This window comes from Myodes glareolus, chromosome 3 (assembly GCF_982192425.1).
Source record: "Myodes glareolus chromosome 3, mMyoGla1.1, whole genome shotgun sequence".
Classification (NCBI taxonomy): Eukaryota; Metazoa; Chordata; class Mammalia; order Rodentia; family Cricetidae; genus Myodes; species Myodes glareolus.
The window spans coordinates 71281097-71308195 of record NC_142028.1 but is presented as its reverse complement, the minus strand read 5'-3'; the positions used below and the strand labels follow the sequence as shown (position 1 = coordinate 71308195).

At 48.5% G+C, this 27099-nt stretch overlaps 2 protein-coding genes across 21 annotated transcripts in view; both read right to left on the bottom strand.

The window, feature by feature from the left end:
* The window catches only part of Bmp8a (bone morphogenetic protein 8a), a 30070-nt gene extending 17336 nt beyond the window's left edge, over positions 1-12734 (bottom strand). The window contains exon 1 of the mRNA XM_087904637.1: positions 12028-12734. Coding sequence (XP_087760763.1) covers positions 12028-12355 — 328 coding nt within the window. The 5' untranslated portion in view covers positions 12356-12734. The remainder of the gene's footprint in view (positions 1-12027) is intronic.
* A 5421-nt stretch (positions 12735-18155) lies between these two features.
* The window catches only part of Macf1 (microtubule actin crosslinking factor 1), a 333972-nt gene continuing 325028 nt past the window's right edge, over positions 18156-27099 (bottom strand). For 13 of the 20 annotated variants that reach the window (XM_085686536.2, XM_085686537.2, XM_085686538.2 and 10 more), the window contains 4 exons: positions 23448-23659; positions 22901-23011; positions 20233-20362; positions 18156-19598 (listed from right to left, as the gene is read on the bottom strand). In XM_085686536.2, the coding sequence (XP_085542662.2) occupies positions 19342-19598; positions 20233-20362; positions 22901-23011; positions 23448-23659 (710 nt within the window). In that variant the 3' untranslated portion in view covers positions 18156-19341. The remainder of the gene's footprint in view (positions 19599-20232; positions 20363-22900; positions 23012-23447; positions 23660-27099) is intronic. The other 7 variants (XM_085686541.2, XM_085686542.2, XM_087904635.1 and 4 more) reach the window with 1 other exon arrangement.

Here is a 27099-nt window from a genome sequence, read left to right as displayed (position 1 = left end):
GGGAGAATGATGACAAGCACTTTGGAGAATGGCACAAGTGAGCATGCCTTCTCAGGGCATCAGATTAGACGGTACAATGTCCGTGACAGTAACTGAATCCTTGGTGTCTGCCAGATTTCCCCTTCTATGATCTTACCATTTTCCTTTCATAATATGGGGAAGGTATCTTCAGGTTTTTCTTGTTATTTTAAATTTTATTTGTATGAGTTCTTTTTGCTGGTTTGTCTGTCCGTGCACCACATATGTGCCTGGTGCCCGTGGAGGCTAGAAAAGGGCATCAGATCCCTTGGAATTGGAGTTACAGATGGTTGTGAGCTATCATGTGGGTGCTGGGAATCAATCTGAGTCCTCTGCAAGTGCTCTTAACTGCTGAGCCATCTCTCCATCTCCAGGATGTGAATAACGTGTTTCTTCTTAAACCTGTGCTACTTAAGCATCTACAAGTAGACCTTGCCCACATCAGTCTACATTATCTGCAATAATATTTTGTTTCCTCCCTCATTTATTAAGAGTTGTCCTTTCTCTTAATTACATTAACATAATTATAGATTAATAGATGTTTATTCTATCCCATAGGCTAAGATCCAATACCTCCCCTTCTCTTCTTCCCTTCCCTCCCTTCCTGCCTGGCACAGGGTCTCACTGTGGTAGCCCAGGCTGGCCTCAACTTCATGGTCTTCCTAAAATTCTGAGATCAAGCACGCATTGTCACCCAAGGCTCCTTTGTTCTATGTCAAGACTATGTTGGCATCACAGTCTACATCAGCTGCTCAGAGAGCTCGGCTTCCTTTGCTGGAGGGCGTCTTTAGAAAGCAGCATCTGGGTACCAGACTGCTTGTGACATTGGAGTATCATTTTTAGGTTGACTCAGTGGCCAGGGTCAAGAAACAAGCCAGCCCACACCTGAGTGTACACGTGTATTTCTGTGTCCATGGTGGCACAGCTCGTGCAAGAATCTGAGCATCCAGTCCCAGTCTGGAGTGGAGCTACTTTAGGTGTGACCACAATAGACCTCTTTATTAAGACCCTCCGAGAGCGGCTCACTTTGGGTGTGCTCCTCGACTATGGCTCTCCTGAGCCAGCTTCTTGTTTGGGCTGGTTTGCCACAGGCACTGTCCACAGGCACTGTCCCGCAGAGTGTAGGAGGATGCTGTAACAATGCCCACAGCCTTTTCAGGATCACCTTCCCCTCCCCATTAGCAATGACCAAAATTGTCTCGAGATATTGTCCAGGGCCCCCAGGGAGGCAAAACTGACCCTGGATGAAAAAAAGTACGTCCTTTGAATGATGCTAAACCCCTCTCCAGCCTTGCCGGTTTAGGATGTGTAATCCCTGTGGTGGGCGTCTAGTAATAATCAAGAAAAAATAGAATTTTTTTGACTTCCCAATTCAACTTCCAGGAAAATATCCCAAAGATAGTCACAAAAATATATAAAGAAGCCGGTGGTGGTGCATGCCTTTAATCCCAGCACTCAGGAGGCAGAGGCAGGCAGATTTTTGTGAGTCCGAGGCCAGCCTGGTCTACAAGAGCTAGTTCCAGGACAGGCTCCAAAGCTACAGAGAAACCCTGTCTCAAAAAACCAAAACAAAACAAAACAAAAATACATAAAGAGCTGTATGCAAGGCTGCTGCAGCATTAGCCGACCAGAAACTACCCAAACATCAACAGGAGACACGCTGTGAACTGAGGACATCTCAGTGGGATGCTGCACAGCTGGAAAAACCACCGAAGCATGTCTGTAGTCTGTCATGACATGTTCCCTAGAAATACCACAACTTTAGAAAGAGCATGGAGAACAGTGCAGATAATACATCCTTTGTCTAATAAAGGGTAAGACTAACACAGACATACATCATGCAGACACGCTCAGGTATATATGTAATTGTGTGCACATGTGTGTGTACTTGTATGATATCTGCATGTGAATGTGTGGGTGGGTGTGCCTGTGTGCACACATGGGGAAGCCGGAGCCGGACACTGGGTGCCTTCTGCTGTCATGGCCACCTTGTCTTCTGTCTCTCACTGAACAGCAAGCTTCCCAGTGCAGTGAGGCTGGCCGGCCAGCAGGTTGTGGGACCCGTCAGCCTCTACCTCCCGACGCTGGGAGCACATACAGCCGTGCTCAGCTTTTAACATGAGTGTTAGGGATTCAAACACAAGTCCTCATGGGCAGAGCAAACAGTCTCAACCACTGAGTTACTGCCCCTGCTCCCAACTGTATATTTTAAATAGGGAGCTAAGCCACAAAGGAAACAAAAAATATTGAGTCATGAAAGAGGACAGAGACCGAGTGCAGGGCATGGAAAAGGGAATCAGACCACTTGCCAGGCTCTCTGCTTTATTCATTTTGAAAGATGTCACAGAATATGAAACAAAAACCAACTCAAATACAAGAATAAAGAGGAAACCTAGGAAAACTCAAAGCATAGCAATAGTATATTGATTCGGTGGCTTAGCTAAAATGAGAATATTTTTTTGTGTGATTTTTAAACCAGAGCAATTTGACCATACATGTTTAGTGAGGGAGTGTAAGAACAAAATAAAGGGGCTGGAGAGATGGCTCAGCAGTTAGCGCTCTTGTTGCTTTTGCAGAGGACCTGCGTTCAGGTGCCAGCACCCAGCTGGCAGCTAAGAACTGTTACTCCAGTTCTAGGGGGTCTGCAGCTCTCTTCTGGCTCTTTCGGGTTATCCCAGCACTTGGGGGGCAGAGGCAGGTGGATCTGTGAGTTCAAGGCCAGCCTGGTCTACAAAGCCAGTTCCAGGACAGCCAGAGTTATACAGAGAAATGTCTTAAAAACAAACAAACAAACAAACAAACAAACACCAAAAAACCAAGCCAGGCACAGTGAGTGGGCTTCTAACCTCAGCACTGGGCAGGCAGAGACAGGTAGATTCCCGGGTTTACCTGGTCAAGCAGCCTAGCCTAATGGCCTAATCGGTGAGTTCCAGGCCAGGGAGAGAGATTCTGTCTCAAACAAACAAGCAAACAACAAACAAATAAGCCAAACCAAGAGGTGGAGAGGTCATGAGGAATAATACTTAAAGCTGTCCCCTGACCTTTAAACACACATGCAGGCATGCACACACCACTTAAATGAGTCGACACCACTCACACGAGTACACATGCACGCAAGTGAGCACATGCGCATACACACACACACAGACCGAAATATCACATATGTTAACACTCAGCAAATAAACAGCATTAGGTTGGGTGGTGGTGGCACACGCCTTTAATCCCAGCACTTGGGAGGCAGAGGCAGGCGGATCTCTGTGAGTTTGAGGCCAGCCTGGTCTACAAGAGCTAGTACCAGGACCGGCTCCAAAGCTACAGAGAAACCATGTCTCGAAAAACCAATAAATAAATAGCATTGGATGTTGCTTGCTTTTCACGGTGCCTTGGCCCAGCTCTGCTGACATTTGGGCAGGACATTCTTTGTTGTGGGCCTCATTCTCTGTTGTAGGCTTGTAAGGGACATCCCTCACCTGTCAGATACCCACGTGAATCCTTCCCTCCCATCGCTGCGATAACAGACAATGACTAGACATTGCTCAAGATCCTCAGGGAGGCAAAATTGCTCCTGCTGAGAACCAGTCTACAGATGATGCTAGCAACCATGTTCTAGTTTAAAGCCTGGTGAGCCAGGACTGTAGAAAGAGAAAGGATGAGGCTTGTGACTTGAGTTTCTCCGCAGATCTAATGCTCACAGTTTGATCCCAGAGCTCACAGTGGAAGAAGAGAATTGACTAACAAAAGTTGTCCTCTAACCTCCAACTAGCCCCTGTGGCAGGTGTTTACTCACATACACAACAATAAATAAAAAGATTTTTAAATTCCTTTTTTGTTTTTTTTTTTGGCTTTTCTTTGTAGCTTTGTCCTGAAATCAGCTCTTGTAGACCAGACTGACCTCAAATTCACAGAGATCCCACCTGCCTCTGCCTCCCGAGTGCTGGGATTAAAGGCGTGTGCCACCACCGCCTGGCCTGTTTTTATTTTTAACTGGAGGGAAAGAGTATGTACACATGAGTGTAGGGACCCTTGGATGCCACAAGAAGGCATCAGATCCCCTGTAGCTGAGTGGTTTTGATTGGCCCAACCTGAGTGCTGGGAATAAAATTCAGGTCTTCTACAAGAGGAGCACAAACTCTTAATTGCTGAGCCACCCCTCCAGCCCCAATAATAATAATTAATAATAATAAATTAATGAAAAAAAAAGAACCAGCATTCAGAGGGGTGAAGGAAGAGCTGTCCTAGCAGAGAACCCCTGAGAAACACTGGGCCTCTGTATGCGAGCCCTAAAGAAGCTGGCAAGGCTGGAATCCAGCGGCAGGGGCTCAGGGACACAAGAGGACCACAGAATAACAGGAAAGGCCAGGCCAGTCATAGGACACTCTGTTCCTTACCTCAAATAACTCAGCACAGTGGTCCCAAATGCCCCTCTGACCTAGGAAGAATTCTATTCAGTTCAATTGTTGCTGATGCTGTGACAGTCAATGGTACTCAGAGGCAAACCTGTTGCCATTTGGGCAGCAATGTGTGTCTAGAGTCTCCAGCAATGGGGTCTGGGGAGAGAGGCTCAGTGTGAAATCACTGATGCCACAAAGCCTGGCGGGCAGATGCTCATCATCCACAGGAAAGCCCGGCAGGCTTGTTGGCCGCCTGCAATCCCAGTACTCATGAGGCAGAGAAAAGATGCTCAGGGCAAGGTGGCAAGCTAGACTAGGAATTGGCGAGCTCGGGATTCGGGGAGAGACCCTGTCAATACCTTAGGAGAGTGGTCAAAGAAGAACCCAGTGCCAACTTCACGTCTACATATGTTACACACACCTACCTACCCTCACACACGCGAACACAAACACATGCATATTACATGCACGCACGTGCACACACACATACACATGAAAGAAAAATGGAGTCTTCAGCAAGGACTCTAGACAGGCAGCTCCACATAGCTGAGAGATGGCGGGGGCGCTCAATGTGGTGACAGACATGCTGCCCTCTGAAACGCTGTAAACAGGGAAGCTGAGTTTACCCTTTGAGCTGCCTGAGGCTTTGGGAAAACAATTGTAGAACCCTTGGTCTCCTTCTTCAGACCCTGATACAACTAGCTCCAGATGCCATGTTTTCGAAAAAGGCCCACTGTGGGCAGGAGGTGGCTTCCCCGGCCGCAGCAGTATCCACATCCTGCCAGTCCATCTGGGGCTCTGTGCCCAGCCTGTCAGACCAGACCTCCACATGCCAAACCCTGCGCTGATCAGCGAGACACCCACAAAATGTTTCTTCTAGACAAAGTTAGATTCACCCAGACAACCTAAATCTGTCCTTCTCCTGACCAGAAGAAATACCTCAGAAGTCACCCTCCTCCTCTGCTCAGAGGGGCTGGTTGGAGGATGGGGCCTTCTCACTAGCCTGAAGCAGCCTGCCTTCCTCAGCCCCTCAGGGCCCATGTGAAAGAAAGCCTCCATGCTGTCTCAGGCCCCCTCAACCCCCTACCCCACAAGCTGTCTGTCAACCCACCACTGCCTCCTATGCCTTCTGCCCGAGACCCTCCCCGGTCTCCGGGGGCTCATTTTCCCCATTGCTCTCTCCTGCCTGAGACGTCTCCACCAGAGGTCACTGATGTCTGCACTTGCTGTGACATTTGTTTCCTTTCCTGGTGGGGCCTTTGAGGGTGGGGACAGGTTTCCAGGCCCCGAGGAGGAGGGGCTGGATACTACTGCCCTATGCAGTTGGTACCAAAGGCTGAGGGGCCCACACCAGACTTACAAGACCCTGGGCTCCTGGGCTCGTGCAGGATCTCAGAGGAGGGTGGGGCCTGGGGTTAGTGACCTGTGCATTCTGCACCTGAGGGAATTTCTCCCACCAGGAGCCTCAGCACTGTGCCAAGGCCCAGGCTCACTCCTGGGGTATTTTCAGCTGAGTCTCCGCACTGACTTTCTTCATAGGCCGTTTCCATAAACGGCTCTGCACACATAATTACTGGTCCAGTCCTCAGCTGGCTCCAGACCCCAAATTAAAAGGGAACACCCGCACAGGCCACCACATCAAGCCTGCCGAGGTAAAAAATAATTCCCAGGAGATGTGAGCAAGGGCGCGATTCCTCCAGAAGAAACTCAAGGAAGAACTGAACTGTGGGAATGTTCCAGAAAGATGTGGTCATGACGACACATGCCTGTTTATTTCCCTATCCCATGACTCACTTTTGGAGAGACCCCCATCAGTGGGCAGGGTGTGTGGACACAGTTTGAGTCAGAACTTGGGAAGGTCTTCAGGGTTGGGGTTCAGAGGCAGGGGAACTGAGGCAGGTCTCCGTTGAGGTCACACATGAGCTCAGGGTAGTGTCATCCTGACTTTCAGACTCAGCCAGGTGAAGTGAGTGACCCTGGAATTCAACAGGTGGCACATTGGGGTGGAGGTGACGCCACAAGGACCCTAGAATGCCTGTTGAAGCTACTTCTTTCTGCTGAGTCTCAGAGAAGTTGGTGTCCCAGAGATGGGGCTGGCCGGCTTCCATCCCACCCAGCGAAGCTCTCGGTGTTCCCTGACCTCACTGGGCTGTCTCCCTCCCCTCTGCCAGCCTGCCCTGAGCACCCACCCATGGGGGCTGTGGCACCAAGTGGGGTGAGAGCCATGGAAGGCTCCCATTTGGGTCATTTCTAGGTTATTTTCCAAGGATGAGAAAGGGCTGTCTGTGACCCCAACTCAGGCAGAGAAAGCCAAGCACCCTAGGGGATGTACCATGCAGGCTGGGACTTCATCATGGAGGAGCTTGCCTGTCAAGGATGGAAGAGTTGGGCTAAGTCAGGAATATAAAAATCTTGACCACCTCTTCTAAAACAGGGGTGGAGTTTCTCATCCAGTCTCTAAAAATGGAGGTGGATATATGTGAAGGTCAGCAGTAAGGGCATTTGCTTAGGAAGGGAAAGGCCCTGAGTCTGATGTACAGGCATGAGTTCTCTCTCTCCTCTCCCTCTCTCCTCTCTCTCTCCCCTCCCTCCCTCTCTCTCTCTCTCTCTCTCTCTCTCTCTCTCTCTCTCTCTCTCTCTCTTCTCTCTCTCTCTCTCTCTCTCTTTCCCTCTCCTCTATCTTTCCTCTCTCTCCTCTCTCTCTCTTTCCCCCCCTTCTCCCTTCCTCCCTCACACATACACACACACACACAAACCAGCTTTGGTTGAGAGTGGGATTTTTTTTTTTTTTTTGGTACTGGGGAATAAACTCAGGGCCTATCACAAGGGCTCCATCACTGACCCTCGCCTCTTTTCTCGTTAAAAAAGATTTATTTTTATTACTTATAATTGCATGTATGTCTGTCTGTCTGTATGTGGGTATGTGCACTTGAGTGCAGGTGCTCACAGAGGCCAGAGGTAATTAGATCCCCTTAGAGCTGGAGTAACTGGGGGCTGTAAACCGGCTGACATGCTGACATGTGTGCTGAAAACCAAATCAGGTTCTCTGGAACAGCAGCAATCTCCCCATACCCTAAGCCATCTCTCCAGCCCTAGTTTTCTCCCTCTTTCTCTTCCTTCCTCCTTCCCTCCTTCCCTCTTTCTTTCCTTTCTTCCTTCCTTCCTTCCTTCCTTCCTTCCTTCCTTCCTTTCTTTCTTTCTTTCTTTTTTTCTTTTTTCCTTTCTTTGAGACAGGACCTCAGTAAGTTTCCCAGGCTCGTTGTGAACTCAGAATGCTCCAGCCTTCTGTTCGGGTACAGGTGCCCGAGTACCTGAAGCTACAGTCATAGAACAGCTTTACTCAAAACCCTCCCAAAAGAACCAAATCTCCATTAATAAAAACAAAACAAAGATGATCTTGGACCATTTATGCTACTCTGAAGTTAAGAATGATAGAAACAGGAACATGGGTGGCTCTCAGAGAAATTCGTGGAGTGGGTTAAAAGTGTACTGCATGATCCCATGTCTGTGAAGCTTAGAAAGAGGCCGAGAGACTTGGGTGAAAGGAATCCCAGCAGTTGCCTAGGGGGACTGGCTGGTAGAAGCAGGATTCCCAGGGAAACTCGTTATCTGATTGTGGATGGTCTGAATTTTATATAATGAGCCTGGGAAACTTCTGTGGATGGCAGCTGTATGGAGGGCACAGCCCAGGGTGCAGAGGAACTGCTGTGTGGCATTGGGAATATCACCAGCCTTCTCTGAGCCTCGCTCTCCTGAGCCAGCACGGTGACCGCAAATGCAGGGACAGATGTCTGGCCATGTGGTCAGTGCTGCTGTCATCTCACTCGGCCCCAGGAGCCCCTTAAAGATGAGCATCTCTGGGGCTGGAGAGGTGGCTCGGTGATTAAGGGCACTGACTGCTTTTCCAGAAGACCTGGTTCAATTTACCTGGTTCGTACCTGGTAAAGGACCACAGGAAGTGACCCTGAGGTCAGTGGTGAGAAAGTGTCACCCTCAAGGTCACACGACTGGCAGGGACGGAGCGGGACCAAGGCCGGGTCTCTCATGCCCTCAGATGTGGCCCCCATAGCTCATTGCTGCCCCTGCCCTCAGCCATCTGAGGCCTCGGGAAGAAAAACTCCTGGGCTGGGAAAGGGGCTGACACATGTGCAGATGGCTCCATGTGGTCCTGCTGGGCTCTGCCTGTTGGTGCTGGTTGTGCCTCAGTTTCCCCATCCAGAACAGAACTGCCTCCCTGTTCACAGACATGAGCAGGCAGGGCTGTTGTCCTTCCTGCCCCTTTCCACCCTTGGGAAGGATAGAAAGGCCTGAGGCCACCCAGCCCAGGAACAGAGCTGTGAGGCCAGCAGGTGCCAAAGAAACAGAAGCAAGGATCAGGGCTGGGAGGCATCTCGTTTTTCTGATCACAGCAGACACAGACAGAGACAGAGGCCCACAGAAGGGAGGATGCATGGCAGAGACCAGCAGGGACTGAGGGTGGATCAGGGGGGGACAAGAGTCGGGTCCGGGGCTGAGAGTACCAACTTAGCTTGGGGCTCTCCCTTCTCTGAGCACAGGGACACCAGGGACAGGAGTCTGCTGTCACGCTGCCCCACAGGGTCACAGACATTGATACCCTGGGATGCTGCTGCCAGTGGTCCTGACCTTCAGGCTCAGCCCTGGGCTTGCCAACAGAAGGCATCAGGTATGTGTGTGACACACGGGGCCTGGTACTCAGCAGGTAAGCAATCATTCTAAGATGGGCATAGAGGTGCACACTTTAATCCCAGCACTGGGGAGGCAGAGGCTGGTGGATCTCTGTGAATTCAAGGCCAGCCTGGTCAACATAGGGAATTCCAGGATAGCCACATAGTGAGACTCTGTCTTGAGAAAACCAACACGATCACTCTAGCTGGGAGAGTTTACTGCCATGGCCAGTGTAGTAGGTCACTCACAGTGAGTCTGCACTCAAAAAGGACCTGCTGTTAATTCCACAGATCCTACAGGCAGTAGTTGGTGGGGGAAACAGGATTTAGAAACCATCACCATGGATGTGACCTAAACGCTGTGTGTTTCTGGCCCTGCTACTTATCCTCTCTGGGACCATGAAACTGGATGGCAAAACAGGTCCACATGCTGTTGTCTCAACCAAATGAGAAATGGAAGGATGTAAAGGTCAAAGGATAACTTTTCTTCGAAACACAGGACATACAACCTTTGGTTGGCTTTTAGAATCTATTTCCAGCTTTCAGTATGCATGAGACACAGACACATGAGGTTGATTTCCCTCCCTCCCTCCCTCTCCCCTCTCTCCTCCTCCCTCCTTCTCATCTCTCCTCTCCCTTCTCCCACTGTCTTTCTTTCACTAGGGCCTGTGGTTACTCTGATGCTCTGGATGCCTTGTAGCCCAGGCTGGCCTGGAAGCTGTGGCAATCCTCCTGCCCCAGCCTCCTGAGTGTTAGGGTTAGAGTTGTAACGCACCACATGCATCCACACAGATTTTCTTGCTTTCTTTGCACAGCTGAGCTGCAGCTGGAAGGGCTGGGGCTTGGCAGTGGCCTGGCTCCTGATCACTCTGGGGGTCGGCAGTGGCCCAATTCACATTCTAAGTGAAGGGAGGCCGCTTTTCTGCTCCTGTTCACCTGTCAGTCAGTCATACAACCTTGAGGACAGGTCACTACATTTATTCATTTATTTTTCAGACAAGGTCTCACTATATAGCCCTGGCTGGCTGGTCTGGAACTCATAGAGATCCACCTGCCTCCGCCTCTGGAGTGCTGGAATGAAAGTTGTGTGTCATCATGCCTGGCCAACGAGTCCCATTTAAAGGACAGGTGTTAGGCTCAGAGACAAGGGACTTCCCTAAAGTTGCACTGCAGCAGCAGCAGCAGCAGCAGCAGCAGGAGGAGGAGGAGGTCCTGCTCTATTTACAGCAACAGTTCCCACCAGAGCTGTTGGTGTTTTGATCAGAGGATGGGGGTGGGGTGCAGAACATGGGCTGGGTGGTGATTCATTCTGATCAGCAGCTTCTCTGGGGACATTCTTGGGCAACTCTATCCTTAGTTCTTAGTCCCAAGCCCTGGGTCAGCCTGTCCTAAAGATGGAGAGGCAGTTACAGCCCCACATGAGGTCCATCCTAAATCCCCACCCTGCCCTCCAAGCAGAAAGGCTGTATCTAGAGCCCATTGGCTGCAGTGCCTCCTTAGAGCTGGGCTATTGGCTAAATAGCTGCCTTCCTACCTCTGCCACCACCAGCTCTGACTGGGAAAGAGAGGTTTGGGTGCCGTTTCTTCCTGCCTTCCGGCAGGAAAACAAATAGCTGAGGACACACACCCTGCTGTCCAGTCCCCTGTGTTCCTCTGCCCATCCTATCAAAAGCTCTCCCCATCTTGGAGGGAATATCGCAGGCATTCAGTGCCTCTCTGGGCCTCCCTGCCCATCCCTGGGCAATAGGAGTAGAGACTGTAGCTATTCATCTGGACAAGTGCTGCGCAGACCCCACCCACCACAAACCTCAGCAAAGCAGTGATGAAAAGGTATTCTGGAAAAGTACCTTTCAGACTATTAGAGGTCGGGGCTGGAGAGATAGAGGGTCAGTAGTTAAGGGCACCTGCTGCTCAGGACTTCCTGTAATAATCTTTAACTCCAGTCCCAGAGGACCTGACGCTCTCTTCTGCCCCCATGAGGCACTGCAAGCACTTGGTACATATGCATACACGAAGGTAAAACCTTATATGCATAACAGAAAAGTATTTTTTAAAGGTGGGGGACGTAGTTGGGGAGACGGCTCAGGAATTAAGACCACTGACTGCTGCTCTTCCAGAGGCCCTATATTTGATTTTTCAGCACGAACACAGCTGTCCACAACTGTCTGTAACTCCAGTTTCAGAGGATCTGATGACCCTTTCTGGCCCCTTCCAGCACCAGGCAAGAATGTGGTACACAGACATATATGTAGGCAAAACACTCACACACGTAAATTAACAAGCAAAAGACTGGTGGCCCTGAGGTCTTGAGATACACGGAAAAGGGAAGAGCCACACTTTGGGAGAATAGACCCACAGCTCTTCCTTGAATCGTTCACTGGCCTGAACACTCACCCTGTGCCAGACCAAGGTCCAGATATTCGGGCCCAGTCCCACAAAACTACAGTCACAGCTGAGTCTGTCCACTCCACCTCCTGACAGTGCACCCCACCCACCCGCTTCCTGCTGCACAGAAAGAACCTGCCGTCAGGGCGTGTGGATCAGCTCTGGTCACTCTGATGATATGACCACAGGTTTCCACACTGAACTTTGCCCTTCTCTTCTGGACTGCGTTTATCACAACGACAGCATCACAGCCCTCTGTTTACTCATCAGCATTCCCAGGACCAGCTGTCTTCCTGGGCCTAGGGGTTCCTGGGCATCACCAGATTCCCATTCCTGCGCGCCTTGGTGGGCAAAGACCCTGGGAACCCGCGATAGCCCTCAGACCTTCCAGCCCTGATCCCTACAGTCGCCTCTTCCCCGTGGTGCTCTTGCACCTTGACTCTCTGTCCCAGGGGGCCTTGCACTACCAGAGGGCATCATCCCCAGATAGGCGGTCATGCCCACACCGCATGGAGACTGCTGCCACGAGGGGCCCTCCATGAACTCACCCATATTAACGAAGCTCATGACCAGGTCCGCGCGACCCAAGTGAGGTTGAGGGGGCCCGCCGTCGTCGTCGTCATCAGCCATGGCGTGATACAGGTCCAGCATGAAGAGGGGCGCGGACGCTGGCTGCCGGGAGGCGGCGGGTGGCGCACGGGGTCGGGGCCGCCCAGGCAGCCCGAGCACTGCCAGGATCTCTCGCTGCATGTCTCGGCGTTCGCGCGCTCCTAGGCGACGCTGGGGACAGGTGTGTGGGGGACGCGGGCCGTGGCCGCCGCCCAGGGCGCATAGAGCCAGGCCCAGCAACCAGAGCGGCCCGGGTCGCACGGCCATCTCAGACGCTCAGCGGACGCGCATCCACTCGCGGCTCGCAGGGCCCGGGAGAGACGCCCCGACGGCGAGGACCGGACGGCGCAGCGGGTCCCCTGAGTTCGCACCTGTCTTGGGAGTTCTGCAGCGGCCGCGCACCCTGCGCTCGACAGCCAGTCGCCAAGCCCGTAGGTCCCGCAGAGCAACTTGGGCTCCCGCAGCGCGGACCCGCGAGTGTCCAGAGCTGGACCTCCCGTGGCCTCACGGACCGGCGAGCGATTCCTCGGCCCCGCCCCTGCCCGGGCCAACCAATGGGGCCTCAGGGGCGTGTCCGAGCCCGGACAGACTCCGGCCCGGTGTCTCGGCAGCTACTGTGGCGCGGAGTGGTGGGAGCGCCTCGTGCGACCCCGAGGTAAGTAGTGGGCGGGCTGGGGAGAGGCCTTCAAGGGTGTCCTGGATCCCCATCCAGCTTCCGGGGCGCACGCCGGGCTCCGCGCGGAGACGTCGGGGTCTCTGAAGCAGGCACCTGCGCCCTGGGGCGGGCGAGATCCCGAGTTCCCGGGCAGCCGTGGGACCCGCCGCGTCGCCCTTCTCCTCCACACAGCGACATAGACGGAGCCCAGACACATAGTTCCTGCCGTCTGGGCTGGGCTAGTGCCAGCCGTGCCGGGAAGGTGGGGCACATCCGTTGCCCTCAGCTGCCAGGGCCCAGTCCCCGCTACTTTTCGAGTACCAAGCTCCTTCTCCACCCGGCGGATCCCGTTGATGGTCCCACATGGATGGCCTCTGGAACCTCCCGAAGGGGACACACCTTTGCTTAGCTCCTCATTTGTGACAGCCGCCAGCTGCTTGCAAGAAAGGAACCCCAGGAAAACTTTCTGACTTACACCCCTTTCTGCACTCGGGCCTCTCCTGGCTGCTGCCACAGCATTGACTTTTGGTCGTAAAGGCTCCAAAGCGGCTCAGGTGTCACTGAAAGGAATTGACCAGGAAGGACGGAAGTCAGTGGGAGGAAAGTGCCCTGCAAAAGGAATGACTGTGTCAAGGCTGGGAGTGTCATAATGGCAGGTGACTGCGCTTCCAGGCTTATTCTTAGTATTCACACACCATTACGGAGCACACAGTGGTCTTTCATTCCTGCGTTTCTCCCTCCCTCCGTCCCTCTCTCCCTTTCTCTTCCTTCCTTCCTCCCTCCCTCCCTCCCTTCTTTCTTCCTCTCTTTCTTTTCTTTTCGGTAGGTTCTCACTATGTAGCCTTGGCTGACCTGGAACTTGCCCTGTAGACCAGTCTGGCCTCAAACTCAGAGATACGACTGCATACGCCGGCCTCTGGGATCAAGACATGTGCTGCTGCGCCCCGCAGAACTTTTCTTTTTAACAGATAGGGAAACTGACGCACACAGAGATTAAGTGCTTTACCTCTGGACGCACAACAGAGGAACTGAAGAGCTGATGGGTGGCTGCCGGAGGGGCTCCAGGAGAGAGACCATAAAGAGACCTGCAGGCGGTGGGTGCTACATGCAGATTTGGGCCAATTATAAATTCTCCAGTGTGGATTCAAAATAAAAATCCAAATAACTGTATAGTGGTCACCAAAATATGCTGAGGTGATCCTTTCAAAAGTTTGCTTTTTCTTAAATGTGTGTACTTCCTGTGTTCAGTGTCCTCCCCTCTGAGGTCAGAAGAGGGCAGTGGATCCCCTGGAACTAGAGTTACAGCCTGTTGTGAGCCATCTGCTGCTCTGGGAACTGAACCCAGATCCTCTGAAGACTTTTTTTTTTAATATATATATTATGTATACAATATTCTGTCTGTGTGTCTGTCTGCAGACCAGAAGAGGGCACCAGACCTCATTACAGATGGTTGTGAGCCACCATGTGGTTGCCAGGAATTGAACTCAGGACCTTTGGAAGAGCAGGCAATGCTCTTAACCTCTGAGCCATCTCTCCAGCTCCCCCTCTGAAGACTTTTAACCGCAGAGCCATCTCTCCAGTCTTGTTTCAAGGTTCAAGAATCAACTAAATTCTTCAAGCAATCATCCACAGCCTGTCTTTTATCCAACAGATCAATTTCCATACTACTTCAAAGTCCCCATAAAGATAAAGAATAGCGGGGGAAGCAGGAAGATCACTGCGAACTCAAGGCCAGAATAGTTTCTGTGGTTCCAGAAAGCTAGGACTGACTTCACAGCTCCACAGTCAGACCTTGTCTCCAAACAAAGCAAGCAGAACAAGGAAGAGGAGAGTGAGGGGAATGGAAAGAAGGGAGAAGAGGGAAAAATGCTGGCCTTCTAAGGACGATGCTGCCAAGTAGCCTTTGAAACTGCCCACACTGAGGTTAGAACTAGAATGTTGAGGGGCGTGTGGGTGGTAGGGAGACAAGACAGGGGCTGAAGTTGGAGACAGATGTAGCAACAGAGGGACTGACAATGGTTCTCTAATAGTGATGGGGTGAAGTCAGAGGCTGAGTCCATAGGGCTCGATGACTGGAGAAGGCAGTAAGATGTTCTCCATATGATTTTTGTTCAGGAGCTTGAGTCTCCTGCCACAGTCTCCTACCCTGGTCCCCTCTCAACTCTGGGTGCCCTCTGCACCAAACGTCACACCATACCACCAAGAACCTTCCACCCCATCTGAAGTCTCAGGTGGCATTCATCCTAGGCAAGGCTAGACTGGCAGGCTACTTACTTCCTACAATCAGCCCAGCCTGGGACTGGCTCGTGGGTGGGCAGGTGGGGCATCATTTATCTCAGCTTAGGAGCTAGCCACCTACTTCTTGTAAACTGAAACAGGGTTTAGCCAGCCACTCAACATCCTCCACTCAGAATTCGGTTTATTAACAGTCATGGTGGGCTGCTCTACTGGGCCCTGACCCAAGACTCCACCTTTGAGTGTTCCCACTATAGCAGGGCTGACCATCTGTGAACTTGGTCATTTCAAAGGCAGAATGAAAGCTGTTCCTCTGGAGGAGCTGGTGACGGTTCTGAAAGGGCAGAGCCGGGGTGCTGGGAAGAGAAGGGTTCCTCAGTGGAACCCTGGAACAGCAGAAAGACTAAGGTGGCTAAAGTTTCTTGGAGAAGGTAGCGTCAAAGTGTGGACTTCCTGGCTCACCTGCCGACTGTGATTTTGCTAAGATACTCAACTTTATCCTTAGGGAGACTCAAGATCATGGAATTGGGACGTGTAGTAAGAACTATCTAGCGTACAAGTTCTCTGTAATGTATGGAATGCTGGCCAGCATCCCATAAATGTTCACTATCCATGTAAAGCTTCAGCAGGTACAAAATTTGTATCATTTATGTCGAATGTGTGTGCAACATGCATGTGCGTGCCATGTGTGGAGATCAGAAAACAACTTGTGGGAATAGCTGGTCTTCTCTTACTGTGTGGGCTGTGGATTGAGCTCAGTCATTCGTGGCAAGCACCTTTGTTTGCTGAGCCCTCTCACTGCCCATCAAACATGTATTTTCTAAATCACATCTCAGAACTGTTATTATGGGGGAGAGGCTTGTGTAGAGGTTAGAGGATGATTTTTGTGGAAGCCGTTTCCAATCTTTTTGTGGGTTCTGGGGACTAAAGGGAAGTAGGTCTCCAGGCATGTGTGGCCAGCACCTTCTCTGCTGATTCACCTTGTCAACCTCTGCAGTATTTTAAGCCTCTTTCTTGTCTATTTCCTATGTCTTACACAGTTCCCTGTTTAATGGAAATAAGCTTTCTGTGGTACTACTGAGCTTCCCCCCCTTTTTTGGGTTGTTCTCTCTCTCTGCCTCCCTCCCTCCAGGGTTTTTCTGTGCAGTCTTGGCTATCCTGGAACTAGGCTTTGTCTATCAGGGTGGCCTGGAACTCACATAAATCTGTCTGCCTCTGCCTGTGCTGGGATTGAAGGCATGCACCACCACCAGCCAGTTTCTGGTTTTGTTTTTAAGATTTATCTTAATTGTGTGTGTGCACACATGAGTGTCTATGTCCTTAGAAGCTGAAGCATTGAATTCCTTACCCTATGTGGGTACTGGGAACTTAGCTCAAGACCTGTAAGAACAGGTCTCAAGCCCCGAGCCACCTCTCCGAGTACTCCCCACCCCACCTGCCAGCTGAGCTTTATTGAATACTTAGAACCTAAGTCTCCTGGAAAGAAAGGAAGAGCAGATAGTCTACCCTGGAGGGATGGATGCTGCTGGGCATCAGGAGGCAGAAGCCAATTAGGATGAAAACACTATCTTACACTAAATTCCAACAGCTTTTTAAGACAAAGATTTTAAACTAAAAACAAATCTATTTAAATTATGTGTATGTAAAGCTGGTTGTGGCGTAAGACTTTAACCCCAGCACTCGGGAGGCAGAGGCAGCGCAAGACCAGCCTGGTCTACCTAGTGAGTTCCAGGACAGCCAAGGTTATATAGTAAGACCTTGTCTCAAAACCAAAATGAATAGGTCTGTGTGTCACATGTAGGTACATACATGTGAATGCAGATGCCTATAGAGGCAGCCTGATAAGGGTTCTGGGAACAAACCCGGGTTCCTTGGAAGAGCAACAAATGCTCCTAGCATGTCTTCAGCCCCAGAAGATTATGAGTATGTATAGCACGTGTATATGTGCATGTTATGTACAGGTATCCATGGAAACCAGAAGATTCCCTGCAGTTCGATTTATAGGTGGTTCTATGCCACTAGATGAATGCTGAGAACTGAACTAAGTCTTCTCCAAGGGCAGCAAATGCTCTTTAATGACTGAGCCAACTCTCCAAACCCAGGCTGACAGCTTTCAGGTCATCCAGTTCCATGAAAGGCTATCTATATATTTCCTTCACTCTGAACATGTGACCTTACGTAGCTTTGGCAAACATGCATTTACAACTTTGCCAAATTCTAGAATTTAAGGGGGGCATGTAGCCTGAGGAGTAAGAACACAGATCTGAGTTTGACCCCCGCATTATTCAAGTCAGAAGCTGGCTATTGTGGCCATGTCAGGGCCAGTTCAGGACTGGAAGCAGCAGAGGCATCACACTAGCACAGGAGTCCAAGACTCGCCCCCAGAAGCGTCCACCAGTGGCTTCACACTGGTCTCCTGGATACACCTGCTTCTCCAGCTCTAAAACAAAGGGATCGGAATGGACTGCCTTCCAGTGGGCTCAACTTCACCTGACCCATCTTCCCCAATAATTAGGTAGTGTTTTCCTTCACGAGTCTGGAAACCAGCAAGAGGGCCTCAGAGCGACTATTCCCTCTACCTTGTCCACTGTGGTCCATGACAGGAGGCCATGTGGGCAAACTAGTAAATTCAAATAGCGAAGGAAATGATGGGTCTTGGATTTATATAACTGTGAGACTGTCTAGGTGAGCACCAGGCGACATATTATCATCTGGCCACTGTGAGAAGGGGTGGGTCAGTCTATGATCCCTACAATCAGCTCTTTATGGTGCCAACTGATCAGCTAGTTCAGCAGAATCAAGTCCTTTCTGTGCCACAGTCCTGCATGTGCACTTGTTTCCATCCTCAGCAGCGGTTTCAGGTTAACAGGGTAACTACTCTGGCTTGTGAAGTTCCAGCAGGTCACAGGGATGTCATCCTACTGTGGGGAGTTTGCCCACCCCATAGGCGGACAGTGTCCCTACATAGGGGCACTGTGAAAACATCCCACTTATTCGGTGCCTTGTTAAAATTAACAAGGATAAAATAAAGAAAAAAGTAATGAGTTCTATGATTTTTTTTCCATCAAGAAAACTCTTGTTGAATGATGTATTTAAGTACTACAACATTTTTATGCCTCAGGGGTAACATTCAAATATAAAGTAGTGGTCCAGAATAAAGCCAGGAATTACAAAACATTTGTTACCGCAAGCAATTTTAATACAAAAGTGTGTCTTGTTTTTAAACAGTTCATTGGTAGAGCTTCAATTTCTGCCTCAATTAAAACCAATTGAGATAATCACACAGCAACATGGTCAGAGCTGACGAGGAACAGCAGCTAAAAAATAGGAGCCCCAGATAGCCCCCCTTCATGGTCACTTGGTCAGCTGACTTTATTACACACAAAAAAGACGGAAGCAAACGGGACTGGTGAACAGGTGTGCTGGTGAACTCCGTCAAAGGATGAGCAAGTGTTTGTCTTAGGTCCACATTTCAAAATAGGCTTATGGAATTCATTCCTCAGTTTGTGGGAGGTTGATTGATTTAAATAAATAGCAAAAAGAAAAAAAAGAAAAGAAAAAGAAAGAAAAAGAAAAAAGCAGATAAACAAATCTGGAATTCACAGTGCCACCAAGGAGTCTCCCTCACCAGGGCCTGGGGCCTGGTGAGCATAGGAGTTTTTGATGGCTGGGCTGGACAGTTGTTACAAATCAGTTTAAAACCCCAATGTTCTGAAGTTTCCTTTACCCCTGAATCCTAGCAGCTATGTGCCTTTAACACCCAGTACTGAGACTTTATTTTAAGACAATATTGCAATGAACTCTTTGCAAAAGCTATCTAGATGAGGTTCTGTCTCTTTAGCTACAATTCCATGACAGTAGAACAATGGAAATGCAATCTTAAGTGCCCTCTCCTTAGTTCTTGCTAATGGAGGTGTCTGTGATTTACAAAGAAGAGTTCCTTAAACATTGCAGAATTCTTATTTTTTTAATATAATTTATCTTGCTGATATAGCAAGTTAAGTTTATAAAGATGCATTTAGGAATACTCCTAAAAGATAAAGCAGGTTTACAACCCTGCGCCACATGAACCCTATTTAGGCTTTTCTTTTTAATACACATTTGCGTCTTGACCTTTTGTTTTCCTCAAATATTTCATCTCTGGGCCCCATCCATTACAGGGCTACCAGGAGGCAAATTTTATCTACATAAATATTCACATGAAAATAGTAACTTACAAAAAGGAAAAAAAATAAGGCAGCTTCATAACACAATTATTCTTTTACAATTTTAACAATATAACTTCTCCCGTTCAGAATAAATATACACCCAATGTATGGAGCAGGATTCAAAGTGGATAGTGGTATGGGGTGCTTGTACAGCGTTATCGCTTGGGACCCGGAGTCCTGGGGGAGGCAGTTGTGGTCTTCTTAGACATGGTTGGGATTTTGGAAGGTTTGGTGAGCCCTCTTCTGGAGCTGCCCTGGCCCCCTGCAGCGCTGCTCTCAGAAGTGTCTGAACAAGCTGACTGAGTCTCTAGAAGGTCAAAGTCAGAGGCATCGCTTCCTCTCCGGCTGCTGGCTCGACTCCCGGCCCGGCTCCCGGCCCGACTCCCAGGACGGCTGGCGGACTTTTTAGGGTCTGGAATTAAAGAGTAAAGCAGGGGATTTAATGGAGAAGGCTTACTATGAAAGCACGAGTGACCGGAGGCTAAGAGGTTGCTCCTAACAAATAGCACTTAATTTGCTGAGTGGCCTTGTGGGAAACCATGCCATTCTGGACCCACACTTCATCAGTATAGCAGGCAGTGAGCCCTGTCTGGTTTGTGAGGCTGCCTGTCACCCTGAGCAGCAGAAAGCAAAGCTGCTCAGTCACCGTGGCTCAGGAAGGCGATGGATGAGGCTGCAGCATATGTGAGCAGATGGCAAATGGCGGTGCAGGTGGGAAGAGGAGAATCTAAGAGGTCAATTTTTAGGTTCCCAGGAGGAGTTGCAGTCAGCCAGCTTCCACTTCCCCAGTTCACCAGCAGTCATAAAAACACGGCACCCTGGGAAAGTTGCTAACAGTTTGCATTAGCTCCAGTGTTGAGTGTAGGAGGTCAGAGTTCGCTGCACTGACAAGAAAAGCAACGGCTGCCCAAAGAGCGCAAGTGTCTTTCTGGGCAGGACATCAAGGGCTCATCCTAACACTGGCTCCTGAGAGGCTGACATTTGCCCAATTCAAAGCAGCTGGGCTATTCCTCCTATCCTCAGCCCTGTGTACGGTGGGTACTTACCTGCCCGGTTAGTTTTGGCACCTGTGGAAGCTGGGGAAGAGCTATTGCTGGTGTCGCCAGCAAGGGATGTCCGGCTAGAATGGAAAGTTGGTGTTGGCCGTTTCAGCTTGCTGCCTGTCGATGGAATAACCTTCAAAATAATAAAAGGTCATATTTACTTGATAAAATCTTTGATAAGTATGTAATTATATTGTCTATTTAAAAGTCTCTTTATAGACAACCATTTGAAAAAGCAAATTAAAAGTCCAGGAAAACAAAGATCAATTCACAAAATGCCCTAGATCATAGATTTTTTAAAAATATTCTCAAGAAGAGGTTTCAAGGTCCAATTAAAACCTTCAGAGTGTCTTCTAATGCCTGCCATTCCCTAGGAATGCAGTGCCTGTTACCCTGCTGATAAATCTCCCTAGAAATGTGAGATCTTCAAGTAGTAAGACATTCCAGCTACAAATGAATGATAGGTAACAAGAAGAGAAATTCAAATAGCTCTATGTCCCAGTGTGCTGGGGCAGCAATCTAAAGCAACAGCCACCTGCCATCAGCACACGCAACAGATGTGAAGATCTCTTCCTGAGACCCTCAGGAGATGAGGGACGGATTCCGTCTCTCCATTTCTATCACACACCCTTCTGGTTCAGCCATCTTAGCTGTCTGGGCCTCCCTGCTATTTGCCCTATATCCTGGGAAGTCTTGTCTCCTTGTTCTTAACTGAACCCACACTGTCACTGTACAATAACCGTCCTCTCCAAACACACGCAAGGCTTAGACTACGTGCCTCAGGGCTATGCTGAGAGGGTAATCTCGTCAAGAGGCCTCACCTCAACACCGCTCGAAGCTTTCTTCCACTCCTGCGTTTCTACTTTTAAGGATAGCATTTTCACACCTGACGTATATATCTGCTTATGGCCTCTTTGTCCCACATTAAAGCATTAATTCCATAAAAGCAGAAGCTTTTGTTTTATTGATGTACTCTCACATCTTTGCACCTACAACTATGTGGCTAAAAAGGACTCCATCCCACCTTGCTGAATAATCCTAACCTGAATAAGAGCTGTATCTTATAACTGCTGCTATTGCTACATTTCCTTACGTGATTTTTTTAAAATATCATACTGTAGCGAAAGAACATTTTAAAGTCTGTTTTAAAATATTACTATGACATGGTATACAATTCCAGTTTTTCCTTGAAGTAAGTTGGGCAAATTGTTTTCCAGAACCTTTAAGATGCTTATATAGATAAGAGAGTAAAGCACCCCATATCATTGTGCAAGTTGAATTTCTTCACAAAGGAAAAGCAAAAGCGACAGGAAGTGATTGATACTCAAGCAGAAACTCTCCTGGCCACCAGAGGAGCAGCCCCAGTTCCAAGAGCTATCCTTTCCGAGCACTGCTGCCTGGAGCTCACAGATCTGGCGCTTCTGGACTGGGGTTCTAATTTAGGGTCTGGCCTGGCCGCAGAGTACTGATGAGTAAAGAACTTGAAGGGTTATATTGTAAGATAAGACAAAAAAGGGCCATCTCAGAATCCTATGGAGTCTGTGTCATGAGCAACACTGACACTTTCCACATTTGGGATTTCAATGGAGCTGGAAATCCCAGAGGAAAAAGCAAGGACAAGCTAAATCTTAGGTTCTCGGGCAGTCAGCCGGATGTTAAGTTGCGACCACAGTTCTCAGCTGGAGTTTGACCCGGGAGTGGGATAAGTCCACAGCGGCTGTTCATTCACAGCCCTGGCTTCTGTGCCCAACCAAAGATGGCACCGTGCTTGGAGGGATAGAGCCCAACATTCTCTGCAGGAGTTGAGAGATGCAAAATATGCTGCTAGTGCACAGCCTCCCTGCCCAGGTTTTGTTTCAGCTTTTTTCTTTTCCTCTTTAGAGGCAGGCTCTCAATACATGGTCCACATGGGCTTTGACATCAGACCTGCTGCCTCAGCCTCCCATGTGCTGGGATTATAGGTGTGTGCTACAACACCCACCCATGTTTTGATTCTCAAACACTCTTCCTCCAAAAGTGTTTAGGTATTTTAATGACTGTATGTGAACATGCTTAACTGTTGGTATGTGTATTTAAATCAAAGCTACAGAAATCCAGGTACCTAAGCCAAGGAACCAAGAAGGTGGAACTGGAGCCCCAGAGCAGTGGCCACTTGTAGGGAAACTGTGCTTGATTGGAGTAGATAGCACCCATGCCTTGGGCCCATGTGGCAGCACCAACCACCCTAGCAAGGGGTCTTGCAAATCATTCTCCTGTTCTAAACACATAGAACATTGATGAACATGCGCTGTGGGTTTAATTTCAAGTGTTTATAACTCGTCTGTGTAGCTGACATTTGGAGATTTCAAGAGACCTAATTATAAGTATGGTCAACAAATAAACAGTCAGAAATGACTGTTATCAATCATCCTGAACAAATGTTATGTTTAAAAACTTACAAAGCTGCTAAGCAATCTTGTTTTAGGCATCTCTTACTCATCTCCAATTTTGGTGAATCCGAGTTAGAAACTCCTGAAAACACTTGGCCAACTTGATCAATCAGCTGTGTCAGCAAGCACCCCAAAGATGGAAGAGACTTTGGCCTCATGTCAGGAAAAAGAGCTGGGCTGGTTCTTGGCATGAGTGAGGGCCTCTTCATGACCGTGTCCCACTCAGCAAAGCCATACTCTACCTCAGGGCTGAGGAGCTGGAGGTCAGAACAGTGGCTGTCCCTGACATGGGTGCCAGCTTTACTGTTTACCAGCCAGGGTTTGTCATAACAGCGAGAGACCTGAAGTGGAGTCTGTGGGATGGAAATCCAAAGGGAAGGGCGGGAACAATTGAAAAATCGAACAGAAAAGGGAGTAAATTGGGGGAGGGGGATGACAACACTAAATTTTAAAGAAACAGAAACAAATAAAACACACGGAAGTCCAATGGGCCGAGATGGAGCAGTAGAAAGGTACTCTTCACCTGCACCTCGCTGTACCAACAAGCTCATCTGTCAGCTCCAGCTGCTCAGACAGTACCTAGACTTTCCAAACCAGTGACCTAACTCTGGGAAAATGTTTCTGATATAACCAGCCTGAATATGCATTTTACAATGTTCTGTGCGCTGTGGGGGTTTGGGCAGAGTTGCTATGTTCTTTTCCTTGCTAGTCTTCTCAGGGGCTGCCCATCAATGAACATCTACCAAGATAGGAATGGGAAAGGACAGCACAAAGGAGGTCAGCACACACCTTGGTTCCGCTGGCTGGGGTGGCTGGAGAAGAAGGCATGGACGTACAGCTGTGATTACTCTGACTAGCACTTGAGCTGGAGCGAGTGGGAGAAGCTGCTCGGGAAGATGGCTTGGACCTTCGACCCCGTGATCGGAATGGAGTCATTCCCTGGGATGCCCCTTCTGGCAGGATGAATTTTTCTCGAAGCTCTATGTTAGTTCTGCCTCGTGCTAAAAAGAAAACAAACACACATACATGCATATAGTCAATTATCTTAAAAATGTATCTCGGATAGTCATACAGTTGCTTGACCCCATGATAACAGTAGGGTATGCATAGGTTTTATACCACCTATGGATTCTTTAAAAACAGCTTTGTCATGTTCTGACCCACAGCAGATACACGGGCTAAGATCATAGCTTGCTCTAACAAGCAAGCCTATCCACAGAGGACCACCCACTCTGCTGTCATCATCTGGCTTCGCTGCTGTCTCCTGGGGTAAGCAAACTGTAGCTGCCCAGGAGACACAGATGCAACAGAACACAAGCCTCAGACCTTAATCAAACTCGTTTTCTCTCTCATAGACATGTGTACTTTTTGCTGAATTTTTGCAGGATATACAGTAATGATGTAGTGGAGAAAAGTGGCATCAGGACTCTTCCATTTGAATTCTGTCAATAATAATCCTAATGAAAGGAGTCCAGGAAGCCAGGACAGTAAAGATGAGGACAGATTCTTTAAGAAATAAACATGTAAGGAGAGAGAAAGACCAAGACCGTGCACAAAACTGCGGGTGAGAATCCGTTAGGTAAAAAGCTGAGAGCAGCAGGCAGCTGGAAGAGCAACTGCAGCAGGAGAGAAACTGGAGAGGGAGACTCGGGAACAGCAGCGGAGGCACCGCTGCTACCTCGGGGTCTTCTGGAGCTGAGACCAGAACTTCAAATACAGATGCAGTCAGAGCTATCAAGTACAGTCAGAACAAATGTTGGTGTTAAAAACACCGCTAATTTAAAAGAAATACTTCCTCTGGAAAAGATCCTTTGATTTCTCACTGGACAATGCCCTGCAGTAACCCTGGACCTGCTTGTCTACTCTAGACGGTTCATTTTAAGACTATATTACACCTATTTGGCAGGCAGTAGAGGAGTCCTAATTGAGTAAACATGCTATCTGAGGGAAGAAAAAAACATCAGAGGATATAAGAGGAAGCCTTGGGAACAGTAACTAGTCGGGGACAGCCAAATTTAAAATGTTTTTAGAAAAGGCAATAGGCAGGTGGTAGCATGAACGAGCTACTTCATAGACAGAGGCAGGGAAGATGTTTCAGCCCATGAGTCTGAGACTAGCCTGGGCAAATGGAGCAAAATTCCATCTCAACAAGCAAACAATAAAGAGGACAATCTATAGTAATGGAGTGATAAGATTATATTCCTCCCCACGCTACAATTTATACAGTATTACCACATGCAATACTACACTTGATTTTCAGAAGCATCTTTATCTCACTAGACAAAGGAATGGAAATGCCTACAAACACTGGTCAAATCACAGCAGAGGTAGCCTGTTTGTTTACCCTGACTCCAAGCCATTACTGGCCATTCTCTTTAAGGCATCACTCACATCAGCTTATCTCCATGGCATTTGCTGGGTAAAGGTCTACTTCATAACCAGACCTCTTGGAGCTCCAGAAGCCATGTAAACACCAGGTATGGAGGTGTGCATCTGTAACTCCAGAGCTTGGGAGAGGAGGTAAGCAGATCCTGGGAGCTCACTGGGTAGTCAGCCTAGTCCAAACAGCAAGCTCCGGGTTTAGTGAGATATCCCAATGCCAGCCTTGGTTTTTACAAGCTTTAGCACACCTGCACCCTTCCTCTGACAAGAACAAAAGTTGCTCATTCTTACAACCTATAGCAGGCACATTATGATTAACATACTGGCATATCTTCATTTCTCTGAGCAACTGTATACATACTTTTAATACAAAAATATCAGGACCATACCTCCATTTCCTGTGTCTCTCATGTTAAATTCCAAGTAACTTCAAGGTATAATTCCATCATATATGTCACTTCACTGGTTAAATGTTGCATTTCTGATTTGTTAATAGTTTTAAAAATACAGCTTCTAAAATATTTTTGTACATATTCTGACACTTCCTAAGGATAAATTTATACAAGTAGCTTTGCTGGGGGAGGGAGAGACATTTTCAGAGGTGTAACCACTTGTTGTCTATGCTCCTCTAGTAACCCTAATTCAACTCTGGTTCAACGGGCGCACAGTTGCACATGTATGCACACCCACACACAAAGTTCTAAGCCAAGTATTTTTAGGTTGAGTACAAGTGGCTTGTCTGCATATACGTATAGGTACCACCATGTGTGCCTAATGACTGTGGAGGTCAGAGGAGGGGAATCTCCTAGAAACAGTGACGGATGGCTGTGAGCCATCAGATGAGTTCTGGGAACCAAAACCGCTGTGTCCTCTGTAAGAGTTAACTCCAGCTGCAGAGCTGGATCTCTAGCTCCTTATTTTTACTTTTTAATGTGTGTGTGTGTGTGTGTGTGTGTGTGTGTGTGTGTGAGAGAGAGAGAGAGGTCTATGTGCACATGAATGCAGGTGCTCACAGAAGACAGAAGAGGGCATTAGATCCTCTGGAGCTTGACTTATAGGCAGTTGTAAGTCTCCTAATGTGGGTGGGAACTGAACTCTGATCCTCTAAAAGGGCATTATATGCTTTTAACTGCTGACCCAGTCATTTCTCCAGTCCTGAAAACCACCTTTTAAAATCTCCATAAATGATTTCTAGATCTTTACTACCCGAGGGAAGTAACAGCTAACCCTTTAAAACATACGCAGTACAATAGGCACAGGTGTACCAGTTTTTAAAAGCAGAAATGGCACAGTGTGCGTGTATAAGTGGAAGGAATACTTCAGGGCCAGTTTTCTCCTTCCACTATGTGGGTCCAGTCATCAAGCTTGGCATCAAGTGCCTTTATCTGCTGAGCCATCTCATCTCACTAGACCTAGAAGCACCGCTTTTATCTTCACCCAAAGCATTATGTATGATCTTTGCACAAAAACAAACAAGACCCACTATGGCAGTATCAGAAAACTGTATAAACAGCAAACCCATCTTTAGTGGAATATGATTATTTTTTTAAATTTGGCTAAACCAACACATGCTTTGAGACTGTTTATCATTTCAGTAGCTATGTAAAAGAAGTAACAAAAGATTTGGGATTAATAATCTTGTCACTAATTCTATGATGTCCTCAGTATGTTATCTTCTATAGTTCACAGGCACAAAGAGTACAACAGCAGTTGGCCCTACAGAAGCCCCGGATAAGTCCTTATCCACTGTCTATTTTTTGATGAAGGGTCTTACTATGTAGCTCAGGCTACCATTCTTGATCCTTCTGCTTCTGCCTTAAACAGCCGGAATTACAGTAGATACTACCAGCCCAGCAAGTAACTAGTCGTCTTGATGTTCCTGTACCTCTAGCTTCCTGCCAGGCTCTCTAGCCCTTGGGCGTTGACTTCTAGCACTGTTCTGACAGAACAAGATTTTGCCCACTGATGGCAGCTACTAAAAGCTGCCGGTAAGTTCTATTTCAGTCAATGGACAGAAGTTGATCGCCAAGCTGCAAGGTGGTACTCTTTTTTTAAAATT